At 46.3% G+C, this 12385-nt stretch overlaps 1 protein-coding gene across 1 annotated transcript in view; it reads left to right on the top strand.

Moving 5' to 3' along the window:
• Positions 1-11426, top strand: part of erfl3 (Ets2 repressor factor like 3) — a 50103-nt gene extending 38677 nt beyond the window's left edge. Inside the window, exons 3-5 of the mRNA XM_018672304.2 lie at positions 5483-5598; positions 5780-6939; positions 7047-11426. Of these exons, the coding sequence (XP_018527820.1) occupies positions 5483-5598; positions 5780-6939; positions 7047-7724 (1954 nt within the window). The 3' untranslated portion in view covers positions 7725-11426. The remainder of the gene's footprint in view (positions 1-5482; positions 5599-5779; positions 6940-7046) is intronic.
• Positions 11427-12385: the final 959 nt, after the last annotated feature.

The following is a 12385-nucleotide window of genomic DNA, read 5'->3' as shown; positions in this document are numbered from 1 at the left end:
ATTGCAGACTGCTGGCTTAATGAGTGCAATAATGCTAAGAGGTCCCAGGTCCTGGAGACCTCCAGGACCCCGCCCCCCAACTCCCCTGTCCTCACAGTCAGCACCCCACGTTGGCTCCAACACGGCGGTCAGAGGTCAGGGGGGACTGCCACGCACAGCTGGCAAAGATTAAAAACGCAGCACATGTGCACATTCACATACACAGATGCACCATTGTACACAGACTGTTGCCCATGCATGCTCGCTTGCACACATGTTCTGGAGTGTTTGCTTCATTTCCAGCTTTCATTTAGCAGTGATGGGCTGCCACAGCTGGAAAATCGCCACCACAGAAAAACACATAAAAAGAATGAAGAGAGTTCCACAAAATTCCTGTGAATGGTGCTGCTGTAAATAAAAATGCAAAAACTACATGAGAACATGCTGCACTAAAACTGGTTCTGATGTGCATTGAGAAGTAACCTCATTGACCACTTTCACAAAACATGCTGCAGGAAATACTGCTGCATATGCACACAGTGTTACTCACCTAGCTGGCTGGGCCTGTTTGTAGGTCAGAAGGCCTCTCACTGTAGCAGGGCATTGTGTGGAAACACCCAGGGCCAGAGAGAAAGTGCAGAGGGAGCACCCCGGGACAGAACCACTGTATGACTTTGTGGTCAACGTATGCTTGTGTATATTGTCTTTCCATTGTCTCTGTGTGCATGTATGTGCTCAGTGTACATGAGCCTTGTGTATGTCTTTGTGTGTGTCATTGTCCCTGACTGAATGAGGCCTTTATTTTCTATGAGGGAGGGATGCACACATACACGCACACACACCAGATTGTATTCGAGTACGTATTTGCACCCACAGAGCATGTGACCAGCCTAATCGGACCCTGACCAGATCCTCCTCTTCACACACAAACACACATATATACCACCCCCACCCCACTACACTCACATACACAGAAAGAGAGCATGTGACACCTTGTCTAATCATGCCCCGAGCCCAGCCCACATCCCTACACAAACACATTTTATTTCCTTTTTGAGACAGTAAACACTCGTCAAACCCAGCTTCTACACAAAGCACTCTCACATGTGCAGCTTGTACACACACACACGCACACACACACCTGAGTGTGAGCAGCTGGTGTGTGTGTGCATGTGTGTAGAGGAGGATCTGGCTGGGATGTGTGTGTAACAGCCAATGCTGACGAAAGAGGTAGAAAATAAACATGGGGCTCATGGGGAGTATTGTAATCCCAACTTCCTGTCACAGTCAGCGCCTATTTACAGCCCAACAATGGGCAAGGCACAGGCACTGTGCACGCACACACAAGCGGGTTGGTTCAATTCATTTTTAGTGTTGACGTGTGTGTGTGTGTGTGTGTGTGTGTGTGTGTGTGTGTGTGTGTGTGTGTGACACTGAAATAAATTGATAGATATCATATTATAATAGCGCCAGGTCTTTAGTACCTGACTGTTTTTTGTTCTGTTAACTTTTTACATCTTTAGAGCTAGTGCAAGGTATAAAACCTCAGTATTGTTTCAAATATCTATATCTATATCTATCTATCTATCTATCTATCTATCTATCTATCTATCTATCTATATAAACATGAAATATGTATATAAACATGAAATTTGCCTGTTTCCACTGATATTTCCTATTTTAGACCTTAGGTATAATTTTTGTAGCATTTATGGTAACATTTCACTCTGCAAGCTAATTGCTGAGATATTAAAACATGGCAACATTGCAAAAAAATAAGTTCAGTGGGGCAACAAATATGATTGTATAGGTTGTAAACAAAGCCCTGGGAAGGCCAAACTTACTTTACACCTGAATGATCGTCATTTCTCTTGTCATGTTGGACCTATTTTTATCTGCGTTTTGAGATTTTAGCAATGACTTATATGTACGCTGTTATTATATCTGATATAGCTGATGGATAGAACTACAAAAATAAACTTTTTAAAATCAAATTTGCGCTAAACAGTCTTTCATTTGACACAAACATAAAAAATAAATGTCAAGTAAAAAGTTAAAAGTAAATCGTAATACTGTGGCATTTTCTTGTAAATGGGTTTGGACATGACTAAAGTGCTGTTTTGAAATGTCTGCGCTCATTCATCACCATTGAGTTCCTACACTCCGGTGTCTCTCTCTCTCTCTGCTTTGATCATAATGTTTTGGATCACAGCAGGTCTGTGTAATCGCAGCCTTAATCCCTGGCCTAGAATCACACACAGTAACAACTGAGTTGATAGAAAGCCTCCCCTCTGTTTCCCTGAAGGCTTTGCCTAAATCCATACTTGCATTGATTGTTCAATCTACTCTTTTGGTTAAACAGAGAGTGGGATAAAACCGCATCTTCCTGGATGATTCGTTCTGGGGGTGTATGGGGGCACACATGTGTTGTGTATGGCTGAATGAGATGGCAGTTACAGAGTTTGGATATGAGAGAGGTGTGTGTGTGTATGTGTGTGTGTGTGTGCGCGTGCTAAAGTGTGTATTTGTGTGTATGTAAGGCGAGTGTGGTGGGCAGCTAAACACAGGCACTCAAAGAATCTCTTTCTTCTCTTTTGAAGTGAGTTCAAATGCTCTTCAAAGACTGTCTGCCCGTATGACGGCGCGGGGGGGGGGGGGGTTCATGGAGGAAGAATGGGTGACCATGTGCTCCAAACACAGCCTCAGATGCCGTGGCCAGGATTACGCAAAGTTGTTGTCTGCTTCCAACTATGCATTTCTGTGTTTGGTGTATTAACAGCATGTGTGTGTATCTGTGCAGCTGAGCGCGCACAAAATTTTAGTCTGCTTCACTCTTCACTAGCCAACGGCCACATGCCAGGGTCGGACACATCTGTCACAGCATGGGAATATTATCGTTATATTATTTAAACTCTGAGATGACAGTTTATCAAGTACAGTCCTCCCTTTATAAAGTTTTAGAGATGTGTTTATTCAGCTTTTTTAGGCTGAAGGTTGTATCTGTGTTGCTGAATTGTGTGACTCTGAAACATGTTGTTAATATTTGGTCTGCCTCATTTATATCATTGAGGATAGACCATATTATGTCTAATAAGGATGATGCAATCCTGACCAGTGACATAATAAATACAGAGGGGTCAAAAGTTTTTTAAAAATGTAACTCTGTGTAAAATTTGCCTGGAGGCTCTTTGATTATTTGCAGAAAGTCTGACAACAACAAAGTGATGCAGGGATGTAGCAGGAAGTTTTTTTTGTCACTTTCCTCCATGATTACAGATACAGACAAAAATGAAGTGCTGCTTCTCACAATGTCACAAAAATTATTAGGAGATTGCCGTTGGTTGCTTATTTGCAGTGTCTGCTAACAAGCATGCTACTTGTTAGCACAGAGTGAGAAGCTTCCAGCAGGTCTTCACAATTACACAGCACTAGGTTTAGATGGCATTAGGTTTAGATCGGCGTGTGCAGTGTGTCGAGAAATTTGGCTCCAGTTAGGTTGCAATGATGGTGCGTGATAAACAAAATAAATTACTTTTAGAAACATGGGATTTTGTTTGTTTTCTACACTTGCAGTCTATATTTATACTGGACCCTCATGAGGGCCGTGGCATAGCTTGTTGACTTTTCTATCTTCAGCTAATTCAATCAAAGTCCTGTTGTGGTTTTTAATTCTGCTTGACTTCCTGTCTGTCTCTGTCCGTCCCCCTCGCTCTTGACTGCTCCTCTCCCCTCTCCTCTCTCCCCTCCTTCCCGGCCCTTGTGAGTGTCTCCCCTAGAGCAGAAATTACATGCTGCTTTGTGCCTGGCGTAAACAATGTTTTCAACAGTGCAGGCCTGTCCTGTCTCTCTCTGTCTCTCCCTCCCTCTCTCTCTCTCTCTCACCCTCTCCCATCGCCTCAGGGGACGAGTGAGTGGGGATAAAGAGGGGGAGGTGGATTGATGAGAGAAAATAGAGAGAGAGAGGTATCAGTAGGATAAAGGGAGGAGAGGGGGAGGGTTGAAGAGAACAAGCGAAAAAGAGCAACAGTCTGTTCTCAGAGCAAAAACAGCCCAACAAGTCTGTGTAATAAGCATAATAAGAGGGGGTGAAGGGCGACACCTCCCCACCACCACAGACACTCACACACACACACACACACACACACACACACATATACACACACACCGCCGTCTGGATAACTACCATTCAGTGTAATGATAGTCAATGGGCTCTGATTAACTCAGCATTACCTACATACCCTGAAGCCCCTATCTTTTGCCAGCACACTTCACTTAACTTGTGCCAGCAGACACACGCTGGAGGAAGAGAAAGCACAGACTAGTGCTATAAAAGCAGGTAGGCATGCAGACATGATGTGCAAAGTGCAGTCTGGTTAAATCTTGTGTTTAACAGCTGGGTTGGTGTTGGAAAAATAGGCGGTAGTTTTGGTGAAAATGGCACTCAAGCTTGTTCTCTTCCCTAATGATTAAAAAAACCCCACATTGTCTCTGTTAGTTTCTTGCTCTTTATCTCCTCCCCTTCCCTTCGCTTAGTCTCCCTTTACTGTGTGAGGGTTGGCAGCCAGGGATCTAGAGGTTACATAAAGTGGATGTGGATCTGGGGAAGAAAGCAGAGAGATGTTACATAAAGAGCTGTAGCTGGACAAAGGTTAATAAAAATGGAGCCTTGTACTGTAGGCAGGAGGCATGGGAGAGAGAGAGAGAGAAAGCTTGAAAAAAAAAAAAAACGAGAGAATGGCCATTACATAAACAGATAAAGATGGGGTGAATTATTGGTGGCTTTGCTTTGGTGTTACATAAAGAGACGGGTCCATCTAGCAAAATGAAAGACAGGATGTGTTACTGTGTGTGACACTTATCTGACAAAATCTGAACTTAAAAGACCCCAAAAGACATGTTTCTTTAATTCTTCTCTCAAAGAGATATAGATTATAGATGGTTCTACACATACCCAGACACACACACATACACACACACCTGCCAAACATGCATACAACTGCTCACACACCCTCGTACCCTCACAGGCTCAGAATAGCCCAACATTTGTCTGCAGTGGTAACACTGCATACATTGACCTCTGAGCTCTTAATTGTTTGTTGATCCCTACACACAACATCACTCTGCTGCTCCACAGCTCAGTCCATCCACGGTTTCTCATCTATCTGTATTCTCTCTCCCTCATCCCCTTTCTCCTCCACCCCCCACCTCCCTCCCTTTTCTGGGTCTGCTTTGTGCAAATGTCATACAACACTCTGTAATATCTATCATTAGAAGGAGGGGAGGGGGGGGCGACATGAAAGACTTGTGCTTATTAAAGTCTGTGCTTGGGACTGGAAGCTCATCTGTCATAGTCTTGCTGACTTCAGGAATAAAATCATTATTTTAAATGAGGTGCACATTTTCATTTAAGTTTTCAGAGTTGTTGCAAGGCTAGTGTTTTTTTTTCTCTGTGGTTTAAGATGAATAATTTTATTTATAATTTCTGTTTTATTCTCTTCTCCAGATACTACTACAACAAAAGGATCCTTCATAAGACCAAAGGCAAGAGGTTCACTTACAAGTTCAACTTCAACAAGCTGGTTTTGGTCAACTACCCCTTCATCGACATGGGCTCCACTGGTGAGTCTGCACAGTCTAGTGCTGTCTCTGTGCCTGCCTGTGCACGCTCAGATGTCTCCTAATCCGACAATAGGATAGCACGATTACATAGGATTATACAGGAGAGCTTTATATATGATTTCTCAGAGTTCTCCCCCTCTTTTTTCCCCTTCCCCTCCCTCTCTTGTTTTGACATTTCCAGGGAGCAGTGTTCCTCAGAGCGCCCCTCCTGTCCCCACCGGCGCGGGGACCCATTTCCGGTTCCCTCCTTCGACGCCCTCCGAAGTCCTCTCCCCCAACGAGGACCTGCGCAGCCCTGGTGGCATGTTCAGCTCCGTGGCCCGGCGAATGGCGCGTGGCTCAGTCAGCGACTGCAGCGACGGCACCTCGGTCAACTCTGAGATCGAGGAGGGCAACACGGGAGCTGGAGAGGAAAGGGGAGAGAGGGGTGTGAGCGGAGGAGGTGGAGGAGGGCCTGGAGGTGGAGGAGGTGGAGGATACCGGAGTATCATCCATCCCCGTCTGTCTCATGAAACTCTGTTCCGCATGTACGGAGGACCAGGCAACCCGGCCAGCCATCCGGGCTCCCGTGGCCCTGCAGGGCACCGGATCCACCCAGAGCCTCTGTCCCCCTTCCCCGTGTCCCCTCTGCCGGGGCCGGGAGGAGCCGGCCTCCTAGCTCCTCCTCTGTCCCCAGCGCTGTCCATGACCCCCACATCTCACCTAACCTACACTCCCTCACCCACCCTGTCCCCCATGTTAGGCTCCCACTTTTCCTTCAACCCGGAGGACATGAAGCGCTACCTGCAGGCCCATACCCAGTCGGTGTACAACTACGGCCTCAGCCCCAGAGCTTTCCTCCAGTATCCCAACATCGTCATCCCTCAGCCCCACCGGCCCGCCGCAGACAAGGCCGGTCTGAGCGGAGAAAGAGGGGCAGCCGAGAGGGCAGAAAGAGCAGTGACGGCAGGCGGAGGAGAGAGGGGAGGGGACCGCCACCACCATCCACCTCTGGCTCACTCTGCCCACCACCACCCGCACCCACCTCACTCTGCCCACCCCCATCCCCATTCCCACCCCATGCATCACCCACTCCACCTGGGTGAGGAGCCTCCACACATGTCTCCCTTCAAGTTCAAACTGCAGCCACCACCACTGGGAAGGAAGCAGAGGGAAACTCAAAGCCAGAGCAAACCCAGGCAAAGCTCACTGTCCTCAGGCTCAGGATCCATGTCGTCTACCTCCGGCCTGGGATCCTCGCTGTCGTTCGGCAGTGACCTGAGCTCAGCCAGCGGCTCAGGCCTCATCTCTGCCTCCTCCTCAACGCAGTCTCTTAACAGTGCAGGACTTCCCAAAATAAAGGTGAGAAACACACTGTGATCTGTTTCACTAATTCATTGTTAAAGTTCCTCCATTTTTGGTTTACTCTTGTGTTCATTGTTGTCTTTTATTTTTACCCGACTGTCCAGGTGGAGCCTATCTCTGACATAGAGTCAGAGGAAGAGGTGGAGGTGACCGACATTAGTGATGAGGACCCAGATGAAAGAGATGAAGAATTTCAGCTCTTCTCCCCTCGCCACTCCAGAGTCCTTGATCGCCACCATCACCACCACCACCACCACCACGTTGCTAACGGCACAGCCGCACCCCAACATCAAGCCCATCCCGATGAGGACCTGGATGAGGACGTCTTCAAAGCCCCTGCTCCACCTCCACCTGGCCTGATGCCCTTTTTTACCTCACAGCACTCCAACTCCCACCGTGGGCTGCCCACCCTTAAGAGTGAACCGGCCGAGCCAGGGGACAGCAATACGCCCCCGCCTCAGACGGGAGGAGCTCCCCAGACCAAGTGCATCCCCCTGAAGCTGCGCTTCAAAAGGCGCTGGAGCGAAGACCAGCGCATGGAGGCCTCGCAGGAGGAATCGGACGACAAGAAAGTACGACCAGAGGAGGAGAGGGAAAGAGAGAGGCAAAGTAACGGACGGATGGAGATGGAGGAGGACGGGACAGGCAGCGGAGAAGGGGACAGCCCTCCCCCGTTGGCGTATGAGGGCTCTTTAGCCACACCGTTGGCCTCGAATCGGAGGGTGAGCGCAGAGCTGCATCGTGCCACTGCACAGCTGTCCCTGGAGAACAAAGACTGCTGATGAGAGACACGGCCCAAACACTACTGCTCCAGTAGCGCGGGAGGTGGTACAGGAGTATGTAAATGGTTCCTCTGTAAACCCTCTCCCACACTGACAAACTAGATTCCTGAAACCTCCAGTGAACTGAGAGCACAGTCCAACATACACACACATAAAACCAACACCTCAAAGACAGCCCGACTCTTGTTTTGTCAGGACCCCCACCAATGATCTGTCTGGATCAGGGCACTTCTGGGACACATCCTTTGGGATGCGGGGGAGGGACTGGGGGACTCACTCAGACTCAGCCGTCTCAGGCACATTGACTGTAACAGGGCTGAAATCAGAGGGAGGCTCCCTTGTGAAACTTGGCCACAAGTTCACCTCCCACCTGGCCAGTGAAGCTCCAGATGCCCTGTCCCAGTAGCACAGCTCCTGCCTTCAGGCCCCCCACCACACCAGTAGAATCAGCAGCCAGTCAACACTTTCCTCAGGGGACACGCACTCCTTCACAGCCCAGCAAAACACCCAGGATGACAATGCGCACACACTCTCCCCTATGCTACTTTTCCTACAAGACGACAGGACTTTGATAAGTGCCTGTATCTAAAAACCCGCAGCCCTGGAGTGACGAGGAAGAGAGCAAAGACGGGAGAGTGTGAGGGGAGGACGACTGCAGTCTGGCAGATACTTAAAAATCAAGAAGACAAAAAGGAAGTGTGTCTTGAAGACTGAAGAGTGGGGCTGTCGGTGTAGTCTGACTGACTGACTGACTTTAACCTGGCCCACTCCACTCAGGGAAGCCTATTGCTGTATGTTTATCGGATTCATGCACGCAAACACACTCTAGAGAAAAAAAAACAGCCAACAATGAATGGGACTTGGGAGGGGGGCTGTGGACACTTAAGAGTGTTCACAATGACGCAAGGCCATACACACACACACACACACACACACATACACACACAAACTCGCACTCGTGCATACACGGACTTGGACTCTCTGGCACACTGTTTTCTCAGAGCTTATGACTTTTGTATAACCTTCCTTCTGTCTCTCTCCTGTTCCTGCCCCTGTTTCTATTGCGGGACCACCTGTGGAAAGATCCTTACTCCACTCACAGAAATAACAGGAGATGGAGAAGAGAAGAGTGAAGAAGGAAGCAGATTGGGGGAGGGGGTATTTGAGGGGTGGTGGTGGGGGTGGAAATGGGGTTCCAGTAACTTTTTAACTAACCTTCTCACCTCACCTAACACGGCTTGTACACTGAAAATAGTTTCCCTCGAGTCCCAGCAGCACAGAATCCTAGTTCACCAGCTGAAGCTCCTCTAACAATCATAGATAGTGTTAAACTAAACCAGCAAAGACACACACATATATGTACGACACTGCCTTTAGCTCTTAAACACACTCCCTCTGTCTCTCTCTCAGTCTGGACCTCCTTGTAGTGGCATCATCCTCAGGCCCTAAGAGTGTGTGACTGTCGGGCCTGTTGACTACACGAGTGTGAGAGCCTGGGAGAGCAGGGAGCACACACATACACACACACACACACACACACACTCACACACTGCCTCTCTATGCCTTGTTTTTATAGCATGTACAAAAGTGCAAACTGAGCTCTAATAACACACATGCAGACTCTATCTTTATATATTCTAAATGAAATTATTAAAGAAAAAGTGAGATTTTGAAAGAACCATAGCATTTTAATTATATGATTGCGTCAGGATTTTATTTTTTTTTAAAAAGTGGATTACGTCAGGTGGTCCGGCGTGCCACTTTTTCGGTAATATAGTGCTGAGGGCTGGTAGGCAGAACAAGGAGGGGTTGAGGGGAGGGATTTGGGTTGTGGGGGGGGGTCCAGGGGTTTTCTTGTACATTTGTTTCATAGTCCAAACAAACAAGCCAGAGAAAAACAGCATAGGCCAGTCTACCAGCACAGGGGGACAGACTGCTAATGATTCAGATGTGTGGCTCACTCTGCTGCTCTTTGAGCGCCCAGCACTGCTCCTCTCCTGTCTGTACAGTCTCAGCTACAGCTCACTGGGGTTCTCCCCAGCTTGAGCTTGTCCTGGCCCTCAGGCCGCCTCTCCAGGTCCTCTATATGTGAGTGTGTGTGTGTGTGAATGTGTGATAGCTCAAGGGTCATTAGTGAAGTAGTAATCCAGTCTCTTCTCTTAAGGCCAGTTAGCATAATACTCCAAAGTTCACAGCAGCTCTGGTTTAGGTCAGGGGAGAGAGAGAGAGGGAGGGAGGGGGGTTAAGAGGTTAATCATTATTATGAGATAGACAGAAAAAGTCAGACACGTGATGCCCTGTCCTGAAACAACCTCTCTTCCAACTATGCATACACACACACACAAATGATCGTGCTTGTGATCATGTCTTCACATCCTGGAGCTTTTCGTCTCTGTGCGAGGTCACCCGGGCGTCTGATTGGTCTGACTGAGCTGTGTTGACGAGAGAGAGAGAGAGAGAGAGGGAAGGGCCTATCCCTGCCCGGGCTGGGCTGGCGACAAAGATGGATCTATAGCAGCGAGCTGTGAGATAGATGGCCTCCAGGCGGTCTGTGTAGCTGAGCTGATCGAATTTCCTCATCAGACCCCTGTGGTCTGGACTGGAGCATGTCACAACACACACACACACACACACACACACACTCACTCACATTCTCACTCACCCCTCACCGCCACCAAGTCCTGTGTCTGTATTTGAACTGACAGCTGCCTTATTACTACTTTTCATATCTCAGCAACAGATGAGACATCGGTCTACCTGCTCTGCACTCTCTTTCTCTCTCCTCTTTCTGTTTCGTTTTTTTCTGTTGCAGGGCCGTCGTCTGACTTCCTGGTAACCGCGGCGTGATCTGACTCAGTCGTGGTAGCGCAGGGTAAAAAGATTGATTGGAGTCTGATTGTGACACAGGCTCTCTCTCGACCTCTAAACAGAGAACAGCAGACAAAACAGCACAAAGATGACATTTCTCTATCAAAAGAATAAAGGTTTCTCAGTTTATTTTTCTGATGTCGATATTGCTATTGATTAGTGTTGTTGTTATTATTGTTCTCATTGGGTTATTTACCTCTCCACCTGGCATTATTATTATTCCACGGTTCTGTTAGCTGTTGCTTTTTATGTTGTGTACATCACTTTGGATGATGTGGAACCCCCTTCCCAAGACTACCCCCCCACCCCCACCCCCGAAATCTTTTTCCTGTCTTTAATTTTTACAAATGTAATATAACTAAAATGTGTAATTATTAATTTTGATGCTGACAGAGAAATAACATCGGGGACTGAGAGGGAAGAGCAGTGTCGGAGGATTTTATTTAGGGGCAGAGGGGGAGTGATTTTACCTTTTTTGTCATGTATTGTAATTTTTATTTTATAATGTTACTTTTTTCTCTCTCTGTCTCTCTCTCTCTGGCGCTCTTGTATATTTTTTCATTTTTGGGGGGGGAGGGCAGGGGTTGTATCATTTTAAAGGAAGAAAAAAGATGTGTATTGTTTTACTGTGTAAAGGTCTATCTTCTCCCTCTTTCAGTCTCTTCTCCTTTCGCCTCGTCTCCCCCCGAGCAGTTACATAACACTCAGATGGAGAGATGAGAGTTAATACCATGATGTAACATTGAATTTCTCCACTTCTTTCGTGTTTTGTTTTTTTTTCCAAACTTGTAATTAAGCTGTAATCAGGGTTAATTAAAACCGGTTAAAACCCAATATGAATATCACAGTGTTTGTTTATGGCTGTCTCTCGCATACATCCATATTTATGAATGACATATAATCAGACAGCCCACTTTTATTACCGTGTTATTTGTAAACAAGGAGATTAACCCCTGACTCTTCGTCTAGTCGAGAGCCAGCCGACAGTCATATGAGGCCTGTTGGTATTTCAAGATTATGTTTAATTACACTGAAAACAAAATGACACCAAACAACACTGTACTTTGTCCCAAAGTTGTGTTTTATCAAATTGCTTCTATTTTTTTCTGTTTGTCAAGTGATTAAAACACAGAAAAGCTTGGGCAAAAGTCATAATTCCATCGCTGAAGTCCCGCGAAGCTGCAACCAACAATTACTTTCATCAACATTACAACAGTAATCGATTGCCTCCTTTAAGTCTCACTTCAACACTTTATATCTCATTGTTTAATTTGTACAGAGACCAAAGTGTAATTTCTACATCTGAAAAATGGTCCAATTCACCTCATAAAATCTGTCATTTTAAACTTTGGTTTTTGTATAGTTAAAAAAAAAGTGTATAACATGTTAATAGAGGTGCTGGTAAGCAGATTTCTTTGTGTTTGGACATAGACAAGCTAGCTATTTCCCTGTTTCCAGTCTTTATGCTAAGCTAAGCTAAGCTAATCTAGTATCCTGTACTAACTCTTCGCCAGGGATCAAAAACGCCATTTATCAAAATGTGCATCCACTTTTTCAGTGTTTCCAAAAACAATAATGAGAATTACAACTTTGCCTTTTTAGTGTATTTTAGTAAATTGCATTAATTTTTTCAATTTCAAAGATATTTAATTCATCAGTTTGAGGCTGGTTGGTTTGCAATCATTAAAACACACAAACAACTCATTCACAGACAAAAAAAACTCATCTAAAAATACCAAATATATTTCAGTAAAGATGGAAGGAAAAGAGAAAAAAGAAAAGAGACCAATCCA

Source organism: Lates calcarifer, linkage group LG15 (genome assembly GCF_001640805.2).
Source record: "Lates calcarifer isolate ASB-BC8 linkage group LG15, TLL_Latcal_v3, whole genome shotgun sequence".
Taxonomy (NCBI): Eukaryota; Metazoa; Chordata; class Actinopteri; family Centropomidae; genus Lates; species Lates calcarifer.
Note: the sequence above shows the minus strand (reverse complement) of the source record. Positions and strands in the feature narration are given on the sequence as shown.